At 33.1% G+C, this 21,331-nt stretch overlaps 3 protein-coding genes across 3 annotated transcripts; all 3 read right to left on the bottom strand.

The window, feature by feature from the left end:
* Positions 1-7,972: 7,972 nt before the first annotated feature.
* On the bottom strand, positions 7,973-8,765 carry LOC115969018 (18.2 kDa class I heat shock protein-like). The gene has a single exon (XM_031088578.1). It carries the CDS (start codon positions 8,547-8,549, stop codon positions 8,142-8,144), a length of 408 nt encoding a protein of 135 aa, XP_030944438.1. The 5' UTR covers positions 8,550-8,765; the 3' UTR covers positions 7,973-8,141.
* Positions 8,766-12,107: 3,342 nt separating this feature from the next.
* LOC115968818 (17.5 kDa class I heat shock protein-like) lies at positions 12,108-12,785 on the bottom strand. Its single transcript, XM_031088326.1, has one exon. It carries the CDS (start codon positions 12,679-12,681, stop codon positions 12,226-12,228), a length of 456 nt encoding a protein of 151 aa, XP_030944186.1. The 5' UTR covers positions 12,682-12,785; the 3' UTR covers positions 12,108-12,225.
* Positions 12,786-15,871: 3,086 nt separating this feature from the next.
* LOC115968920 (17.5 kDa class I heat shock protein-like) lies at positions 15,872-16,529 on the bottom strand. Its single transcript, XM_031088463.1, has one exon. The coding sequence runs from the start codon at positions 16,377-16,379 to the stop codon at positions 15,924-15,926; it is 456 nt and encodes a 151-aa protein (XP_030944323.1). The 5' UTR covers positions 16,380-16,529; the 3' UTR covers positions 15,872-15,923.
* Positions 16,530-21,331: the final 4,802 nt, after the last annotated feature.

Genomic DNA, 21,331 nt, shown 5'->3' with positions numbered 1-21,331 from the left:
TGTCTCTCACGGGTTGAGAATTTCAGGTTAATTCTGTACAACTGGTATCAGAGCCTGGTTAGGTTTGAGTGGGAGCAATGGCAGAGGAAGCAGGAAAGGCATCTAGAATAAAAAAGTTTGATGGCATAGACTTCACGTATTGGAGGATGCAGATTGAAAATTATCTCTATGGGAGGAAATTGCATCTGCCTCTTTTGAGGACAAAACCTGAGATTATGAAGGCTGAGGAATGGGCTCTACTTGATAAACAGGTACTGGGAGTTATTAGGTTAACTTTATCTAGGTCTGTTGCGCACAATGTTGTAAAGGAGAAGACCACAGCAGATCTGATTAAGGCTTTGTCTGGTATGTATGAAAAGCCGTCAGCAAACAACAAGGTGCATCTGATGAAGAAACTATTCAATTTAAAGATGGCAAAGAATGCATCAGTAGCACAACATCTAAACGAATTTAACACTGTCACAAATCAATTGTCGTCTGTAGAAATTGATTTTGATGATGAGATTCATGCTTTGATCGTCTTGGATTCTTTGCCAAACAGTTGGAGGCAATGAGAATGGTAGTAAGCAATTCTACAGGAAAAGAAAGGCTAAAGTCCAATGAAATACGATATTTAATTCTGGCTGAGGAGATTCGCAAAAGAGATGCAGGCGAAACCTCAGGATCTGGTTTTGCCCTAAACCTTGAGACAAGAGGCAGAGGTAATGATAGAAATTCAAATTAGGACAGATCAAAATCCAGAAATTCTAATAGAAACAGAAGTAAATCTAGATCAGGCCAACAAGTACAATACTGGAACTGTGGGAGAACAGGTCACTTTAGAAGGCAATGCAAAAGTCCTAAGAAGAAGAATGAAAATGACTCTGCTAATGCTGTAACAGAAGAGGTACATGATGTATTACTTCTTGCAGTAGACAGTCCACTTGATGATTGGGTTTTGGACTCAAGAGCTTTGTTTCATACCACTCCAGACCGAGTAATCATACAGAATTATGTTGCAGGTGATTTTGGTAAGGTGTATTTGGCTGATAATTCAACCTTGGATGTTGTGGGTATGGGAGATGTTCGGATATTGTTACCTAATGGGTCTGTTTGGTTACTGGAGAAGGTTCGACATATTCCTGACCTGAGGAAGAATCTGATTTTTGTTGGACAACTTGATGATAAAGGACATGCAATACTATTTGTTGGTGGTACTTGGAAAGTTACAAAGGGAGCTAGGTTATTGGCTCGTGGAAAGAAGACTGGTACTCTATATATGACCTCAAGTCCAAGAGGCACAATTGCAGTTGCTGATGCAAGTATTGATACAAGCCTGTGGCACCGTAGACTTGGTCACATGAGTGAGAAAGGGATGAAGATGCTACTATCAAAAGGAAAACTACCAAAATTGAAGTCCATTGATTTTGAGATGTGTGAAAGCTGCATCTTAGGAAAGTAGAAAAAGGTGAGCTTCTTGAAAACTGGCAAGACACCGAAGGCTGTAAAATTGGAGTTAGTACACACCGGTTGCATCCCTTGGAGGTTCAAGGTACTACATCACTTTCATTGATGACTCAAGCAGAAAGGTATGAGTTTATTTTCTGAAAAATAAATCTAATGTAATTGAAACTTTTAAGAAGTGGAAGGCCATGGTTAAGATAGAAATAGGTTTGAAAGTAAAATGTTTGAGGTCAGATAATGGATGAGAGTACATAAATGGAGGGTTCAGTGAGTATTGTGCTGCACAGGGAATTAGATGGAGAAGACCATTCCTGGGACACCACAGCAGAATGGTGTGGCTGAACGCATGAACAGAACTCTCAATGAGCGTGCTAGGAATATAAGGTTGCATGCTGAACTATCAAAAACTTTCCGGACTGATATTGTTAGTACTGCAGATTACCTAATAAATTGATGATCATCAGTTCCCATGGAGTTTAGATCTGAGGGGGTTTGGAGCGGTAAACAAGTAAAGTTTTCACATTTAAACGTTTTTGGTTGTGTTTTTTATGTTCATATTGATTATGATGCTCATAGTAAACTTGATGCAAAGTCTAAAATATGTTTTTTCATTGGCTATGATGATGAGAAATTTGGCTATAGGTTTTGGGATGAACAAAATAGGAAAATCATCAAAAGTAGAAATGTGATATTTAATGAACAGGATATGTATAAGGACAGGGCAACTGTAGTGCCAGATGTTACAGAGATAGATCAAAATAAATCTGAGTTTGTCAACTTAGATGAATTGATTGAAAGTACTGTCCAGAAAAGGGGTGAAGAATATAAGAAAAATGTAAATTCATAGGTAGATCAGAGTACACCTATAGCTGAAGTCCGCAGATCTTTCAGAAACATTAGATCTCCATAGCATTATTCACCCGCTCTAAATTATCTCCTGTTGACTGATGGTGGTGAGCCAGAATGTTATGATGAAGCCTTACAAGATAAGGATTCAAGCAAGTGGGAGTTTGCCATGAAGGATGATATGGATTCCTTGTTGGGAAATCAGACATGGGAACTGACTGAATTGCTAGTAGGAAAGAAGACTTTACACAACAAGTGGGTATACAGAATAAAGAATGAGCATGACAGTAGCAAACGTTACAAGGCCAGATTAGTTGTTTAAGGGTTCCAGCAGAAGGAGGGCATTGACTACACAAAGATATTTTCTCCAGTTGTGAAGATGTCAACAATTAAACCGGTACTGGGAATGGTGGCTGCAAAAAATTTACATCTTGAGCAGTTAGATGTGAAGACGGCATTCGAAACTCCTCACAAACTTGCCATTGCTTCGCTCGACACGATGCCACATGTCATTCTTGTCTTCCTTCTCTATCTTCCTCTCTCCACTGATCCGAACCACTCTGTTATCTTCGACCTCGACTTTCACTTCCTCCTTGTTGAGCCAGGAAGATCAGCCTTCAACACGTGTGCTTCTGGGGTCTCTTTGCAATCAATACAAATGTTGACAAAAGCAGAATTCTCTTTGGAAATTTGGGTTGGAAAATCCTTGAGCGGGTCCCATACGTCTAGGGAGAATGGGTCGAAGATATTGCTGCGTTGGCCACCGAAGAAGCTTGGAATCATCAACATTTTTGAACTCTGTTGTTGTTGTGAATAACTTCACAGACTTAGATTTTTGCTGAATTTTTTTCGATGGTTGAAGGATTTGGTGGGTTGGGTATTTATAAAGATGACTAAGAGGATTCTAGTGTAGTCTAGGCCCAGTTTTTTGTTTTGAGATTTTTGGTTCTTCGGAACTTTCTAGGACTATTGAGAACTATGTAGGGGCAAAAATGGCCCATTACCATCAATTTTGGAAAAAATTTGCTCAGAAACACTGTTTCCGAACTATATAGCAATCTACCACTTTTTCGGGCCTATAGCGGCGTTTTCCTGAAAAAAATTTTTATAAGTCCCATAACAGGTTCAAGGGGTCCTATAGTGGCGTTTTTAAGCCCTATAGTGACATTTTTGGGCCCTATAGCGGCGTTTTCCTGCAAAATTTTTTTGTAAGTCCCATACAGTTTCAAGGGGCCCTATAGTGGCGTTTTTAAGCCCTATAGTGACGTTTTTGGGCCCTATAGCGGCGTTTTCCTGCAAAAATTTTTTTATAAGTCCCCATAACAGGTTCAAGGGGCCCTATAGTGGCGTTTTTTTAAGCCCTATAGTAACGTTTTCGGGCCCTATAGCGGCGTTTTCGGAAAAAGTGGTATTTCCCTAATTATTTCCGAAACAGTGCTCTGTTGCTAAATATTTCAAAAATTAATGCTAATGGGCCATTTTTGCCCTATGTAGGAGCTACTTTGTGGGCACGTTTATGGACCTAATTAAAGCTTGAAGAGACTTATGGCCCATGGTTTAACAAGTCCTTGAATATCTGGCCTTTATAGCACAACAATATGATTATATTGTAGAACTAGTAGCTACCCTAAAATACACGGAAAAAAATTGTAAAAAAATAAAATAAGTTGTGAAAAATGAATTATTTAATTAATTAATAAAAGATAAAATCTAATATAAAGAAAATTTGTTTAGTGTTATGAACTTGGGTTGCTTTATTGAAAAAATCCAAACAAGATAATTCATTTGGTAATTCATTTGGTCAAGCATTTCCATGCTTTACTCTCTCTCTAAATCTCACCAATTTAGGGGAATTAAAAATGATGAGTTAGAAGTAGTTAGAACCCTTCCAAACCACTCCAAATCCCTACCCCTCCTCCCTTAAAAAAAATCCAAACATGATAATTTAAATTACTCTCCCTCCTTCTACTCTACTCCCCTCTATTCTCCCTCCATTCAAACAAGTTATTATTACTTTCACATAATGAAATGGATAAGGTTAACTTGGATAAGTGCTAGTGCTTACTAGGATAATCTTCACATGATTAGATTTAGAGGGCTACATTCCAATGCAATGACTGACAGGTGCGCTCCATCTACCAAGGATAAGTGTTACTCTAAAATTGTAAGATGAGAAAAAAAGAAAAGGACCAGGCAAGAAGAGTCAATTGGAACTACAAAGAATTATCCTCTTGAATCAAACGTAATTTAACTTGCCGAAACCTAAATTAAGCTCAAGTCGTGGGAAGGTCCAAAACTCCTTCCTTCCTATTTGGGCCTAGTGATCTTCTTCCGTGCCACTACGGGATAGTAACATTGCTTTCCAACCAGCCCAATTTTGTTTGGATAGTTTCCACCACAAAATTGTATTCCCATTCAAGTATTCCTCTTTAGCTTTAAAAATAGCCCACTTATTATGAGTACTCTTAAACCATCACTCAAAAGCTATATTCAAATTGACTTCCTATAAAGACCCAAGGAAAACACTAACCACATCGGTGTTATACCTCAAAAGGACTAGTTACAATTAAGGTTCCTTGTAGTTGTTAATAAAGCCTAGATCTATCCAGTAAATACCAGATGTGGACTCATCACACACCCACACACATCACACAATCAATTAAATTAAGGCATCATACTTCCACTCTTTCATTCCTCTATTCAATAAAACCTTTCTATCTACTTTCTATGTTTTTGGTGGGTGTAAGGGTCTGTTTGGTTGGGTGAAACAAGAAGGATAGAAAATTGAGGATAGAAAAGCAGAGAAAAAACTAATTTTATGGGTGTTTGATTGGAGAAAAAGGGAGGATGGAAAATTAGTGGGTTTAGGTGTTTTTCCCTTGGCCCATCAAAATTCTATCTCTCCAATTTAATGAGAAAATAGAGAGAAGAAGAATAGTTGCCCACAATGACTGAACTATCCATTTTCCTCTTACATGCTAGCACTTGTTAGATTTTTTTGCAATATTTTCCTGAGGCGTTTTTTTTTTTTTTTTTGTTCTCGGGTTCAATTGTATGTGAATATTTTGTTTTTAACTTTTTACTTTTTCCTTGGCATGATTTTTCTTTTTCAATAAATTTGGGTGATTTTTTTTTGTTAGTTTTTTGCCACTTTTTTGTTTTAATTGGGCATCATTTTTTAATAAGAGCTTATGAATAAATTTATACAAATTCATTTTTTCCATCCTTCCACTTTTTCACTCCTAACCAAATACAAATGAGTCTTTTTCACTGTTGACCAAACACAAATAAGAAAAATTAAAATCTTTTCTGTCATCCAATTTTTTCATCTCTTCTTCATTTTTTATTCTCTCACATACTTTAATATTGTACTGCATAAAGTTTCTTCTTTAACCACATTGTACTACATAAGAGCATTCTCATCAAAGGTTGTAAAAATTTTAGCATTTAGCATCTAAAAGACCAACTTTATAACATTTAACATATCACTTTACAATACAACCTACATCAAAACTTCTATTTTTTTTTACCACTTCATTTAAATATTCTTTATTTATTCATTTTTATATTCATTTTTTATTCTTCCTCTCTCTCCTTCTATCTCTCTTTCTTTCTCAACCCAACAGATCCAGAACCTTCTCCCTCTCTCTGATCTTCTGCTCTCAAACCTGTGCTCCATGGCTAACCACCAACCTCCATGGTTGGAGCTTTTCAAGCTCATCACCTCCAACCACGCACCACTGCCGAAACCCAGCCAAAATCAAATCCAAACAACCACCACAACGGCCGAAACCCATCAAAAATCAAATCATAACCACCACCACGACCAAACCCAGCCAACATCAAATCACAACAACCACCACCATTGTCAAAACTCAGCCAAAATCAAATCACAACAAAGACCCAGAAGCCCACCAAATCACAAATCAAATCACACCCACCAAAATCAAAGCACAAAACCCACAAAACAACCAAAATCACAAAATCAAAACAACCCATCCTCGATGAAAAGCGACGAACTCAACCCATAACAGAGACCCATGAATCATGAACCACAAACCACAAACCCATGTTAGAAATCACATACCTAAAATCAGAAAGAGCATATTTGAAGAAATTTCTCACCCAAAATCAAATCACAAAACCCACCCAAATCCACCACACCTATTGAAACACAACCACGCTTGCCAAACCACCGCAACCTAGCCACCTCGATCAACAACAGAGACCCACGAACCACAAACTCGACCTCATCTTTTTCACCGGTTTTGCCCTACCACTATTCACACTGGTTGCCACAGTCAAACTGTAGCTCAGTGAGAAAGAGGGAGACGAAGAGAGACCGGAGTCTTAGATCCTAGCTTAGTGAGAAGCATAGAGAAAGAGAGAAAAGATAGACAGAGTGAGAGTGAGAAAGAGGACAGAGTGAATTTGAGTTTGAGGAGGGAGAGAATTAAAAATATTAAAAAATTATAATATCTTGCTACAGTGCGCTTTCAAAAATGAGAGTTCACTGTAACAAGATGTCAAATTTTTTAGCATTTGGCATCTTTGATAGAATAGGTTTTTGTGGTTATAAACGCTAAAAATAGTAGCATTTTAGCACTTATAGCACCCTTGATAAGAATGCTCTAAGAGCATTCCCATCAAGAATTTTAAAAATTTTAGCATTTAACAATTAAAGAAGTCACTTTATAACATTTAACACATCACTTTACAATACATCCAATATCAAAACTTCTATTTTTTTTACTACTTCATTTAAATATACTTTTTAAATTATTTTTATTCTACTTGTCTCTCTCTCCCTCTCTCTCTCTCTCTTTCCCTCTATCTCTCTCTCTTTATTAATTGAAATGATAATAAAATATTATTTTTTAAAAAATATTTTAGCTACAATAAGATGTCAAAGATGACATTCTACTATAACTAAGATGTTAAAACTTTTAAATATAGCACTCGTAATGTAGTGTACTTTTTTAGATTCAAATGTTAAAAAATAACATATTTAACATTTGAAACCCTTGATAAAAATGCTCTAAAGTTTCTCCTTTCTTAGTTAAAGGGTCCTATTTTGTTAAGTTCATATTTGTGGGCTTCCAACTTGTATTCCTGTATTTTGTAATGGTATTAGTCATCCATAAGCCCATAACACTTATAGTTGAGAAGCTCAACAAAAATATATTTTTTTTTAATACAAGATAGTATTTCTATTCTAACTTAATCTAAGTATATAAATATGTAAAACTCCCTCTTAAAGACTTAAACCCGACTTTTATACTCACATCTCACAAACACTTATACTTAAAGAGTGAACAAAAGGTACACGATGGTGCTCAACAAAAATATATGAACTCAGAATGCAGCCACCCGTTCTTAAATGTCAGGCCCAAATTACAAATTGTTCCATTTAGCTTTACCAAAGACCCAATTCAGTGCTTAAATTTCAAATTTTATTCATTCTTTACTTCTCCTGTTAATGTCTATTAAGTGCCCAAAAATGTAGTCCTAATCATCCCATTAATTAAAATTTTTAAAAAAAATCCCATCAATGTGAAAAAAAGTTTTTTTGAAAAATTAAAAAATAAAGGGGGCAATTTACTCAAGAGGAATGCACTAAAGACTGAAATTTCACAAAAGAAGAAGTAAATAACGATCATAAATAAAAATTAGCCGAAAAGTATTATTTGCGTGGATATTTTAAGCAAACCCTTTGCACACACAACATTCACAGCTGAGATTAATCATGTTTCCCAAAAGCACATACACAATACTGTCAATACATATACACAAACAAACAAAATCAACCAGAGATTTCAATGGCCTTGACATCAGGTTTCTTCACCTCCACTTTAGGAACAGTTACAGTGAGAACCCCCATTCTCCATAGCAGCCTTGATCTGATCCATCTTCACATTCTCCGGCAACCTGAAACTCCTCACAAACTTGCCACTGCTCCGCTCTACACGATGCCACGTGTCATTCTTGTCTTCCTTCTCTATCTTCCTCTCTCCACTAATCTGAACCACTCTGTCATCTTCGACCTCGACTTTCACTTCCTCCTTGTTTAGCCCAGGAAGATCGGCTTTCAACACGTGAGCTTCTGGGGTCTCTTTCCAATCAATACGAGTATTAACAAAAGCAGAAGTCTCTCTGGAAATTTGTGTTGGGAAATCCTTGAATGGGTCCCATACGTTTAGAGAAAATGGGTCGAAGATATTGCTGCGTTGGCCACCGTAGAAGCTTGGAGTCATCGACATTTTTGAACTTTGATGTTGTGAATAACTTCAGAGACTCAGATTTTTGCTGAATTTTTTTCGAAGGCTGAAGGATTTGATGGATTGGGGTATTTATGAAGATGACTAAGAGGATTCTAGTATAGCCTAGGCCCTGTTTTTTGTTTTGAGATTTTTGGTTCTTTGGAACTTTCTAGGACTATTGAGTACTATGTGGGAGCTACTTTGTGGGCACGTTTATGGACCTAAAGCTTGAAGAGACTCAGGGCCCATGGTTTAACAAGTCCCTTGAATATCTAGCCTTTATACTTTATAGCCCGACAATATGATTATATTGTAGAACTAGTAGCTACCTTGAAATACGCGGAAAAAAATTGTAAAACAAATAAATAAAATAAAATATGATATATATTTAATTAATTATATAATTTGTGAAAAATGATTTATTTAATTAATTAATAAAAGATAACATCTAATATAATGAAAATTTGTTTAGTGTTATGAACTTGGGTTGCTTTATTGAAAAAAAAAATGATCTGATTAGTTTAAATTGATATGTTATTATTGGGAATAATTCACAAAGTAATAAATAAAAAACAAGGATAACACAAAAAAAAAACAGAAATAGATAACTTGGAAGCACAAAATTATTATCCTTAGACAATATTTGCCTCCACACTTTTATTGCTAAATGATTGTTACAAATTTGTCCCTAAGATACAACAAAGTTGTTGGATTCTATAGATATCAATTTTAGAGAATAAACACAGGATTTCTTGTGTTTCTCGAGAACTTACTATTTTTCAATTGAACGTACGCCTCTATTTATACTCATAGGGTTATATTTCATCAAAAAGCACGTACGGAGAGTTAAAATATTTCATAAAATTGTTCATAGTGCTTGAAACCTCTTCAAAAAATCAGAACAATTACCAAAATATTTTGCAGAAAACTTAGTTTTTACAACTCTCGATCGGTCGAGAGTTCGTTTCGATTGATCAAATGCTCTTTTCAATCGATCAAACAGGAATCGAGCATTGATTGAAACAGGCAGAGACTCCAAGATAGATTTCCTTACCATTTCAATCAACTGAGCAAAAGTTTCAACCAATCGAAAATACTAAATTTCGAATTTTCATTTAGAAAATTCCAGAACTTGAATTTTCACTTTATCAATTTTATGAAAGAATACTCTCCAAACTCAAATATCATTATTACAACCTATTCATGTATATACCTATATATACAACAGTTTTAACATTATTTTGTAACTCTAAAACTCAAATTAAAAAATAGATTTTAGAGTTGAACTTGTGATAATAAGTTAACAATTTTAAATCTCTCAAAAAAATTTACTCTAACTTTCTCTCTCTATTAAAATTCAAATTAGAATTAATAATTTTCCAAACAAAATCATTGCAGAAATTCATTGTTCAATACCTGAAGTTTAATAGTACAAAGAAAGACAAGAACCATCTCATACAAGATATTTATTTTTATACTTATTATTCAAATTTATTTTTATACAAAATGACCAATTGAAGAGCGTTCACAACTTCACAAGATAAGTGAATAGGGATGCCTTGACAAAGTTTCAAACCCTTAATTATTACTTTCACATAATGAAATGGATAAGGTTAACTTGGATAAGTGCTAGTGCTTACTAGGATAATCTTCACATGATTAAGATTTAGAGGGCTATATTCCAATGCAGTGACCGATAGGTGCGCTCCATTTACCAAGGATAAGTATTACTCTAAAGTTGTAAGATGAGAAAAAAAGAAAAGGGTTAGGCAAGAAGAGTCAATTGGAACTACAAAGAATTGTCCTCCTAAATCAACGTAATTTAACTTGCCGAAGCCTAAACTAAGCTCAAGTCGTGTGAAGGTCCAAAACTCCTTCCTTCCTATTTGGGCCTGTTGATCTTCTTCCATGCCACTAAGGGATAGTAACATTGCTTTCCAACCAACCCAATTTTTTTTGGATAATTTCCACCACAAAATTGTATACCCATTCAAGTATTCCTCTTTAGCTTTAAAAATGGTCAACTTATTTTGAGTACTCTAAAACTGTCATTCAGAAACTATTTTGAAGCTCACTTCCTATAACGACTCAAGAAAAGCACTAATCACATATGCGCTATACCTCAAAATGACTAGTTACAATTGAGACTCTTTGTAGTGGTTAATAAAGTCCAGATCTACCTAGTAAATACCAGATATGAGACTCATCACATATTCACATACATCACACAATCAATTAAATTGGGACATCATACTTCCACTCTTACATATTTCTATCTACTTTCTATGTTTTTGGTGGGTGTAAAGGTCTATTTGGTTGGGTGAAACAATAAGGATAGAAAATTGAAGATAGAAAAGTGGAGAAAAAACTAATTTTATAGATGTTTGATTGGAAAAAAGGGAGGATGAAAAATTAGTGGGCTTTAGTATTTTTCCCTTGACCCACCAAAATTCTATCTCCCAAATTTGAGGAGAAAATAGAGGGAAGAGAAATAGTTGCAAGAAATGACTGAACTATCTCTTTTCCTCTTACATGCTAGCACCTATTAGATTTTTTTGCAATATTTTTCCTGAAGTTTTTTTTTTTTTTCCTCAGGTTTAGCTATATGTGAATATTTATTTTTACTTTTTACTTTTTTTCCTTGGCATGATTTTTCTTTTTCAATAAATTTGAGTGATTTTTTTGTTAGTTTTTTGCCACTTTTTTGTTTTAATTAAGCATCATTTTTTAATAAAAACTCATAAATAAATTTATACAAATTTATTTTTTCCATCCTTCTACTTTTTCACTCCTAATCAAATACAAATGAATATTTTTCACTGTCAACTAAACACAAACAAAGAAAACTAAAATCTTTTCTATCATCCAACTTTTTCATCTCTTTTTCATTTTCTATCCTCTCACACACTTTAATATTGTACCACATAAAATTTCTTCTTTAACCACATTGTACTGCAGACCTGTTTAAAATCCATAAATAATACCAAAAAATATATTAAAGACCATAAATAATAACAAAAATAAATTAAATAATAAAATAAACTAACTTTTTAATATGAAACTAAACGCACACTACACATAAAGTTTCTTCTTTCTTGGTTAAAGTGTCATATTTTGTTAAGTTCATATTTGTGAGCTTCCAACTTTATTCATGTGTTTTGTAATAGGATTTGTCAGCCATAAGCCCATAACACTATATAGTTGAAAAGCTCAACAAAAATATATGAACTCAGAATGCAACCAACCGTTTTTAAATGTTAGGCCCAAATTACAAATTGTTCCATTTAGCTTTACCAAAAACTCAATTCAGTGCTTAAATTTCAAATTTTATTCAATCTTTACTCCTCCTGTTAATGTCTATTAAGTGCCCAAAAATGTAGTCCTAAAAATCCCATCAATTTAAAAAAAAAAATTCCATCAATTGAATAAAAGTATTTTTTGAAAAATTAAAAAATAAAGGGTGCAATTTACTCAAGAGGAATGCACTAAGGACTGAAATTTCACAAAAGAAGAAGTAAATAACGATCATAAAAAAAAAATTAGCCAAAAAGTATTTTTTTGCATATATATTTTAAGCAAACACTTCGCACACACAACATTCACAGCTGAGATTAATCATGTTTCCCAAAAGCACATACACAATACTGTCAATACACATACACACGCACAAACAAAATCAACCAGAGATCTCAATGGCCTTAACATCAGGTTTCTTCACCTCCACTTGGGGCACAGTAACAGTGAGAACCCCATTCTCCATCGCAGCCTTAATCTGATCCATCTTCACATTCTCTGGCAACCTGAAACTCCTCACGAACTTGCCACTGCTCCGCTCGACACGATGCCACGTGTCATTCTTGTCTTCCTTCTCTATCTTCCTCTCTCCACTAATCCGAACCACTCTGTCATCTTCGACCTCGACTTTCACTTCCTCCTTGTTGAGCCCAGGAAGATCGGCTTTCAACACATGTGCTTCTGGGGTCTCTTTCCAATCAATACGAGTGTTAACGAAAGCAGAATTCTCTTTGGAAAATTGGGTTGGGAAATCCTTGAATGGGTCCCATACGGTTAGAGAAAATGGGTCGAAGATATTGCTGCGTTGGCCACCGAAGAAGCTTGGAATCATCGACATTTTTGAACTTTGATGTTGTTCTGAATAACTCCAGAGACTCCGATTTCTGCTGATTTTTTTCGATGGTTGAGGAAATTGATGGCTTGGGTATTTATAAAGATGAATAAGAGGATTCTAGTCTACCTTTTTTAGTAAAAAAAAAAAAATGAGAGGATTCTAGTGTAGTCTAGACCCGGTTTTGGTTTTGTGATTTTTGGTTCTTTGGAACTTTCTAGAACTATTGAGAACTATATGTAGGAGCTACTTTGTGCGGGCGCGTTTATGGACCTAATTCAAGCTTGAAGAGACTCATGGCCCATGGTTTAATATCTGGCCTTTATAGCCCAACAATATGATTTTATTGTAGAACTAGTAGCTACCTTGAAATACAAGGAAAAAATTATAAATAAAATAATATACTTAAATTTTTTTTTATAGGAGATATATATTTAATTAATTAGATAATTTTGTGAAAAATGACTTATTTAATTAACTAATAAAAGATAACATCAAATATAATGAAAATTTGTTTAGTGTTATGAACTTGAGTTGCTTTATTGAAAAAAAAAAGATATGATTAGTTTAAATTGTTATGTTTTAACATTATTTTTTAACTCTAAAATTAAAATTAAAAAATAGATATTAGAGTTGAGCTTGTGACAATAAATTAACAATTTCAAATCTTTCAAAAAAATTTACTCTTTCTCTCTCTGTTAAAATTAAATTAGAATTAATAATTTTTCAAACAAAATCATTACTGAAATTCATTGTTCAATACCTGAAGTTCAATAGTACAAATAAAGACAATAACCATCTCATACATGATATTTATTTTTATACTTACTATTCAAATTTATTTTTATACAAAATGACCAATTGAAGTGCGTTCACTACTTCACATGATAAGTAAATAGGGATGCCTCATCAAAGTTTCAAACCCTTAATTATTACTTTCACGTAATGAAATGAATAAGGTTAACTTGGAACTTATCCAATATGGAACTTATCACACACCTACACACATCACATAATCAATCAAATTGGAGCATCATATTTCCACTCTCACATTCCACTATTCAATAAAACATTTCTATCTACTTTCTATGTTTTAGGTGGGTGTATGGGTTTGTGTTGGTTAGGTGAAATAAGAAGAATAAAAAATTGAGGATAGAAAAGTGGAGAGAGAACAAATTTTATGGGTGTTTGATTAGTGAAAAAGGAAGGATGAAAAATTAGTGGACTAAGGTGTTTTTCCCTTAGCCCACCAAAAATGATGTTTGATTGGAGAAAAAGAGAGGATGAAAAATTAATGGACTCACGTGTTTTTCTCTTGGCCCACCAAAATTCTATCTCCCCAATTCGAGTAGAAAATAGAAGAGAAAAGAACAATGACAAAACTATCCCTTTTCCTCTTACATACTAGGCACCTGCTAGATTTTTTTACAATATTTTCTTGAGGTTTTTTTTTTTTTTGGGTTTAACTGTATTTTTTTTTTTTTTAACTTTTAACTTTTTTCCTTGGCATGATTTTTCTTTTTCAATAAATTTGGGTGATTATTTTTTTTGCTGATTTTTTGCCACTTTTTTGTTTTAATTGGGCATCATTTTTTAATAAAAGCTTAGAAGTATATTTGTACAAATTGATTTTTTTTCATCATTTCACTTTTTCATTTTTTATTCATTGTCTATCTTCTCGCTTTAATATTGTAGTCCATAAAGATTCTTCTTTAACCATATTGTATTGCATAAAGTTTCTTCTTTCTTAGTTAAAGTGTCGTATTTTGTTAAGTGCATATTCGTGGGCTTCCGACCTGTATTCCAGTATTTGGTAATGGAACTTGTTAGCCATAAAAGTATTCACATTTGATTTCTTCAAAAAATTCTATTTTACCATCTCAAAACCTGCTTTATTAATTATATTATATTATATTATAACACACATAACATTTTAACTTCTATTTTCCTATATAACACATTAAAAGAATATATCTACACAATAAAATATATAACCCAAAAAATAGGAGAAAGAAATTTTGTTGGAATCATTAATAAGTAGGAGAAAGACAATTAAAAAAAAACTTTTTAATACCATAGTATCATATAAATAAGATGCTACTGTAATACAAATGTAATTTTTTTTACCATTACAATACCGAATAATGTACACTTTTGCACACTTTTATAACTTTGATGCTAAAATCTTCTAATGTATACAATTTTTAGAACATTCATATCCAATTTTTTCAAAAAATTCCATTTTATCATCTCAAAAACTACTTTATCTATTATACCATACCATTTTACAACACACCTAACATTTCAACTTTTATTTTTCTATACAACTCATTGAAATAATATATATATATAAATATATATATATATACACAATAAAATATACAACACAATACCATCTATCCTCTTTCTATTAATGAAAAATTAGAGACACAATAACATACCTCTTATAATAGTTGTAAGAGGCTATTGAAGAACAATGGTATATTTTTTTACAATTACAACTTTGGATAATGCGTGCTTTTAATGTTTGTGGATTGTAAAATACTATTTTGGGGCTTGCTAATGCTCTAAGCCCATAACAAATATAGTTGAGCTCAACAAAAATATATGAACTCAGAATGCACCAGACCGTTCTTATGTGTTTGGCCCAAATTACAAATTGTTCCATTTAGCTTTACCAAAAACTCAATTCAGTGCTTAAATTTCAAATTTTATTCAATATTTAATCCTCCAGTTAATGTCTATTAGGTGCCCAAAAATGTAGTCTTAAAAATCACATCAATTCGATTCTCAAAAAAAAAAAAAAAAAAAAAAAAAAAAATCCCATCAATTGAATAAAAAGTGTTTTTTGAAAAATTAAAAAATAGAGGGGGCAATTTACTCTAAAGGAATACACTGAAGACTGAAATTTAACACCCAAAAAAAAAAAAGTAAATAACGATCATAAATACTTGAGGATCATAAATACTTGAGCATCATAAAAAATTAATCATAAAGTATGATTTGCATTGATATTTTAAGCAAGCACTGTGCACGCAAAAAAAAAAAAAAAAAAAAAAAAACTTTTTGTGACCTTTCTCTCTCCCTTGTCTCCCTTGTGTGAGTTTGTTTCAAAAAAAAAAAAAAAAAAAAAAACCACTTCGCACGCACAACATTCACAGCTGAGATTAATCATGTTCCCCAAAAGCGCGCGCGCGCACACACACACACACACACACACACACACACACACACACACACACACAAAATCAACCAGAGATTTCAATGGCCTTGACATCAGGTTTCTTCACCTCCACTTTGGGAACAGTAACAGTGAGAACCCCATTCTCCATCACAGCCTTAATCTGATCCATCTTAACATTCTCCGGCAACCTGAAACTCCTCACAAACTTGCCACTGCTCCGCTCGACACGATGCCACGTGTCATTCTTATCTTCCTTCTCTATCTTCCTCTCTCCACTAATCCGAACCACTCTGTCATCTTCGACCTCGACTTTCACTTCCTCCTTGTTTAGCCCAGGAAGATCCGCCTTCAACACGTGAGCTTCTGGGGTCTCTTTCCAATCAATACGAGTGTTGACAAAAGCAGAATTCTCTTTGGAAATTTGGGTTGGCAAATCCTTGAACGGATCCCACACGTTTAGAGAGAATGGGTCGAAGATATTGCTGCGTTGGCCACCGAAGAAGCTTGGAATCATCGACATTTTTGAACTTTGATGTTGTTGTGAAAAACTTCAGAGACAGATTTTTGCTGAATTTTTTGGCTGATTGAAGGATTTGATGGGTTGGGTATTTATAAAGATGACTAAGAGGATTCTAGTGTAGTCTAGGCCCTGTTTTTTGTTTTGAGATTTTTGGGTTCTTCGGAACTTTCTAGTACTGTTGAGAACTATGTAGGAGCTACTTTGTGGGCACGTTTAAGGACCTAACTGAAGCTTGAAGAGACTTATGGCCCATAGTTTAACAAGTTCCTTGAATATCAGGCTTTTATATTATTTTATTTTAGAAATGGTAGCTAGCCTGCAATACGCCAAAAATAAATATAAAAAAATAAAATAAAATTTTATATGATATATTTATTTGATTATTTTTAAATGAATGACTTATTTAATTTATTATAACTAATTAAGAAAACATAACATCTAATTTAATGAAAATTTGTTTAGCATCAAGAACTTGGGTAGCTTTATTGAAAAAGAATTATCGGACTAGTTTAAATTGAAACGTTTTAACATTATTTTATATCTCTAAAATTCAAATTAAAAAATAGATATTAGATTTGAGCTTCTGACAATAAATTAACATTTTCAAAGGTTATCAAAAAGCTAACAGTTTTAAATCCCTTAAAAATTTTACATTCTTTTTGCTCTCTATCAAAATTAAAATTAGAAACAATAGTACCAAGAGAGACAATGACCATCTCATACATGATATTTATTCTTATACTTATTATTCAAATTTATTTTTGGAATTAAAATTTTTAAAATAGATTTTATATATAGATGAAAATAGTAATGCAAAAAGGCAGGACAAATTTTCTAATGCGTGTGTCACTTATAAAATATTAACTAACAATAAATATTACATTAGCTTATAATTATCCAATATTAAAAATGATAAAATCCTATTTAAGATAGAATATGTCACAAACTCGCAAGAAATATTAAGTGAATTAGAGATGTTAGTAGTAATTTTGTATCTCAAAAGGAAATAAAAATAGATTAAAAAAAATCAAAACATAAATATTATACAATTAATACTTAAAATAAGAGAAATCCCTACTAAAAATTATCGAAAACTCCAAAATGTGTTGTGCTTGTCCGAGATTAGGCCTTATTACTGCACACTGTGAATTTAAGCTACATTTTAATTGAATCTATTTCAAATTAAATTGAAGTATTTGATAGAAATGACACTATTTAGAATTTGCAAGTTTTTTATCTATATTTTATATTTAAAATGCTCTATGCATTGAAAAAATCCACACAATGGCCCCATTTTGCATGAAATACATTTAACATGCCAATAACATAGTTAATATTTCATGATTTTGTCATGATCACCATCTTATTATTACAAAGAAATTAATTCAATTGAGACCAATTTTTTTAAAAACACACAAATATCAAATTGTTTGTTTTACAAATATGTGTTCAACGAGAACTATGGTTGAGATATTGGGAGAAACTAATAATTGTTCATTAAAATAAAGATCATGAAAAGTTAGCCGACCTTGCATTGACTAGCTTTAAGGTAGATCATGAAACGCTCATGCAAGAAGCAGTCACCCAACTTTACCGTTTGCAAAATGAAAATTTTGAACTCATAAACTGACCTAATAAATAAATAAAACTCACTTTTTTATCAATATAATCTAACATTATGTCAGTGAAACTGAAACACTCATTTAGATTGAAAAAAATGGGATGGATATACTGAAGTGCATAAAAATCATGTTGTTGGAGAAAGAATTGTGAAAATAACAGTTTGGAGGTTTCAAAAAGTTCTTGAACATAATTAGACTTGAGCGATTTCATGACGTCTTTGACGATCATAAATAGGAAATGTAGGAGATCAGTTTGAAAACCATGAAGTAAAAAAGATCATCTGGTGTTGTAAGCCTTCATTTTTGAACAAGTAAATGAAACTTTGATATCCTTCCCAATTTAAATTCTACCCAACAAATCTCTTATAAAATTTTCATTTTGAAGGCTATAAAATCTATGTTTTTGTTAGCTTAATGTCATGCTAGATTTACAAACAATTAGTTTCTCATTTTAAGGTATCTTTATCTGTTGGCACATTGATATGTTCTTATTTCAACATTCTTTTCTACCCAAATTATATATATAAGACAGACTCAAACCCTGTGCATTTCTAAACGTGAGAAATTAATGAGTTGAGCTTATAAAACTAGAGATACCACATACATATCCTAGCCTTTTGTATGAGAGAGAGCTACCCACTCCCTTAATGAGAAACCCATAGAAGCCTTTTGTCCCTTCTCTCTCCAATCTTTTATATCATTGAGAGGAGATTTCTACCATCACTTCTTACACAATTTATGAGTGTTAGAAAGTTGATTGGTTTGGAAACCATTATAGCTATCTCAAATCAAAATCCTTTGGTGGTTTTTCGTTGATGACACAACGATGGTAACTTTGGTAAGCTAGGTGGAGAAAATACTTAGAGCAATTGGTTGCTAGTTGGAACTTGGAAGTTCAAGTATACAAGGAGATATAGGCTCGGAGAGTTTACTGTCATTCATGCACTACAACTATTCATAATAGTGAATTTTTCGATGGTAATGTTGGCGGAGAGGTTTTTTCGCCTGAGTGATCAAGTTTTCCTCTTCAAAAGGGTGGATTTTTTTCCTTGCATTTTCATATTGCTTTTTACATGCTTTAGATCATTATTGAACATGTTTGCAATATGAAATTTGGCTAAACACTTATATTGGACTAATTTGTAATTGTAGATTAAAAGTGTTTAAGCCATAAAAACCAAGGTGGTGTTTGTTTAATTTTTGAATTTGTTCAATTGAATTTTTTTTTAAATTTATTGTTAGCATTCTAGAGGATACTTAAAAATAAATTCAAGTATTTGGTTCCTATGAAAAACAATGAACATGAATCTAATAAATCCAAAACACTAACGATTAAGAGTATTCACATTAATGTTCGTACAAAAATTTGTGTCTATTTTAACATAATAACCTACCATTTTTATTTTACACACTCACTTTTCAAAACACCCCACGTCAGATTATTTATTTTACACCACATTTCATTAAAATATCAATTTTTCTTAATTTTTTTTTAAAATGATTTTCTTTCTTCAAACACATAAAAACTTAGATTAGGCTAGAGTAGAATTCTATTTCAGATAAAAATAAATATAGTAACGACATTGAAGTTTGGGAAGAGGAGGTGGGTCTTAAACCATAGACGCAAGGCAATATAAAGGATGTCATTATTAATGAGCTATCACTTAAACATTTACGTAGGTCATTAAAGTATAAAAACAAGATTTTAAAAGGATAAATCACATAACTTATTCATAGATCACTTAAAATAACTCGCTACTTGACTAAAAATATACATGAATAATCATTATAATAATCACACAGTGGGTGAAACCTTTTTTTTCTTCAAACCAACTTAGAGTTAAACTTTGTTAAGAGATTATGCTTACTTTTAAAACTAACAATAAATCATATACAAGCTTGACATAAAAGAAGATTGACCACAACCTTTTGTATATTTTTAAAACTAACAATAAGTCGTATACAAGCTTGACATACAAGAAGATTGCCTACAACTTTTTGCAAGGTTGTGCAAACACTTTTTTTTTTTTTTTTTTTTTTTTTTGTTGTGCATAACTCAAAGAGACTTAATAAAGAGTCTAAGTTTAGCATGCAACAAATATCAAAGTTTAGGAACCAACCACAGTAGCATTAAGAGGTTAAAAATGGGCAAAATGCCCATGATTGTTTTGATGCATGCCCAAATTTGGTTAAGCTGAACCAATTGAAGTGCGCTCACAACTTCACATGATAAGTGAATAGGGATAGGCTTGCTCATCCATCGCCCACCACCGATGGAACCGCCCCTTACCGCACAGAGCTGCCCGACTCAGAGCTCCACTGCAGGTATTTGACACAGTGGTCGACGGTGTTTTCTAAGAATTGAAGTCAACAGGAGTGGTGAACAGTGGTGAGTTTTGCTCATTGATGAGAATCGCACATCGCATATATGTGAGTGTGTGTGTCATTGGGATAGAGAGAGTTTAGAGAAGAAAAGGACAATTTTAGGTAATACAATATAAAAAAAAAGCCATTATATATATATAAATATATATATATATATATATATATATTTTTTAAGTTCTGGTACTAAAACGACGTAGTTTTGGTCTCTAAAAAAAAATCCAAATTAGGGAATAATGTCGTTTTATCCTATGTTAAATTTCAAGTTTCTCATTTATATCACTCTCCCTCTCTCTCATCTTCTCTCTCTCCACAAGCCCACCACCCACAGCCTCTCGCTCTCCCTCTCTCTCATTACAGCTCCTCGCTTTCCTTAGCCTTTGCCACTCACTGCCACCGTCCTCTGCTGCTCGATGCCATCATTCTCCAAGTGTCTTCCTCTCCACTCTTCTCTTTGTCTTAACTATTCTCTGGAAGTTTGAAGAGAATGTTTTGATGGTCAATACTTAGGACTACTATGCTTCTCCTTCCCTTACTAGGTATGTGAATTTATTTGATTCTCAATATCATGGTTGTTAACTATGCTTTGTCTCGCTATACTTTTTAGAAGATTGTAAATTTCCTTGAGATATTTTGTGTGGGTTTTAAAGAAATATAGTGAGTGTGTGTGTGTGTGTGTGTGTGTGTGTGTTTTAAATGAATGTTTGCATTTTTGAAGATTCAGTATGGGTTGTTTGATGTGGTTTGATTTTTTTTTTTTTTTTTTTATCGAACTTATTGCACCAAACTGGCATGGTGCACCGCACCTTGTGCAAACTGGTTCCCACCCCCTCCTTAAGTAAGGTGCGATCAAGGATAAGGGAAAATCACCCCTGTAGGTGCGGTGAAAAAAAGCCCTCCAAAATCAGCCACATCACTTCGTGTACAGCCCTAGAATGCCTCTTCAAA

This window comes from Quercus lobata, chromosome 11, assembly GCF_001633185.2.
Source record: "Quercus lobata isolate SW786 chromosome 11, ValleyOak3.0 Primary Assembly, whole genome shotgun sequence".
Lineage (NCBI taxonomy): Eukaryota > Viridiplantae > Streptophyta > Magnoliopsida > Fagales > Fagaceae > Quercus > Quercus lobata.
This window is presented reverse-complemented; position numbering and strand designations above follow the sequence as displayed.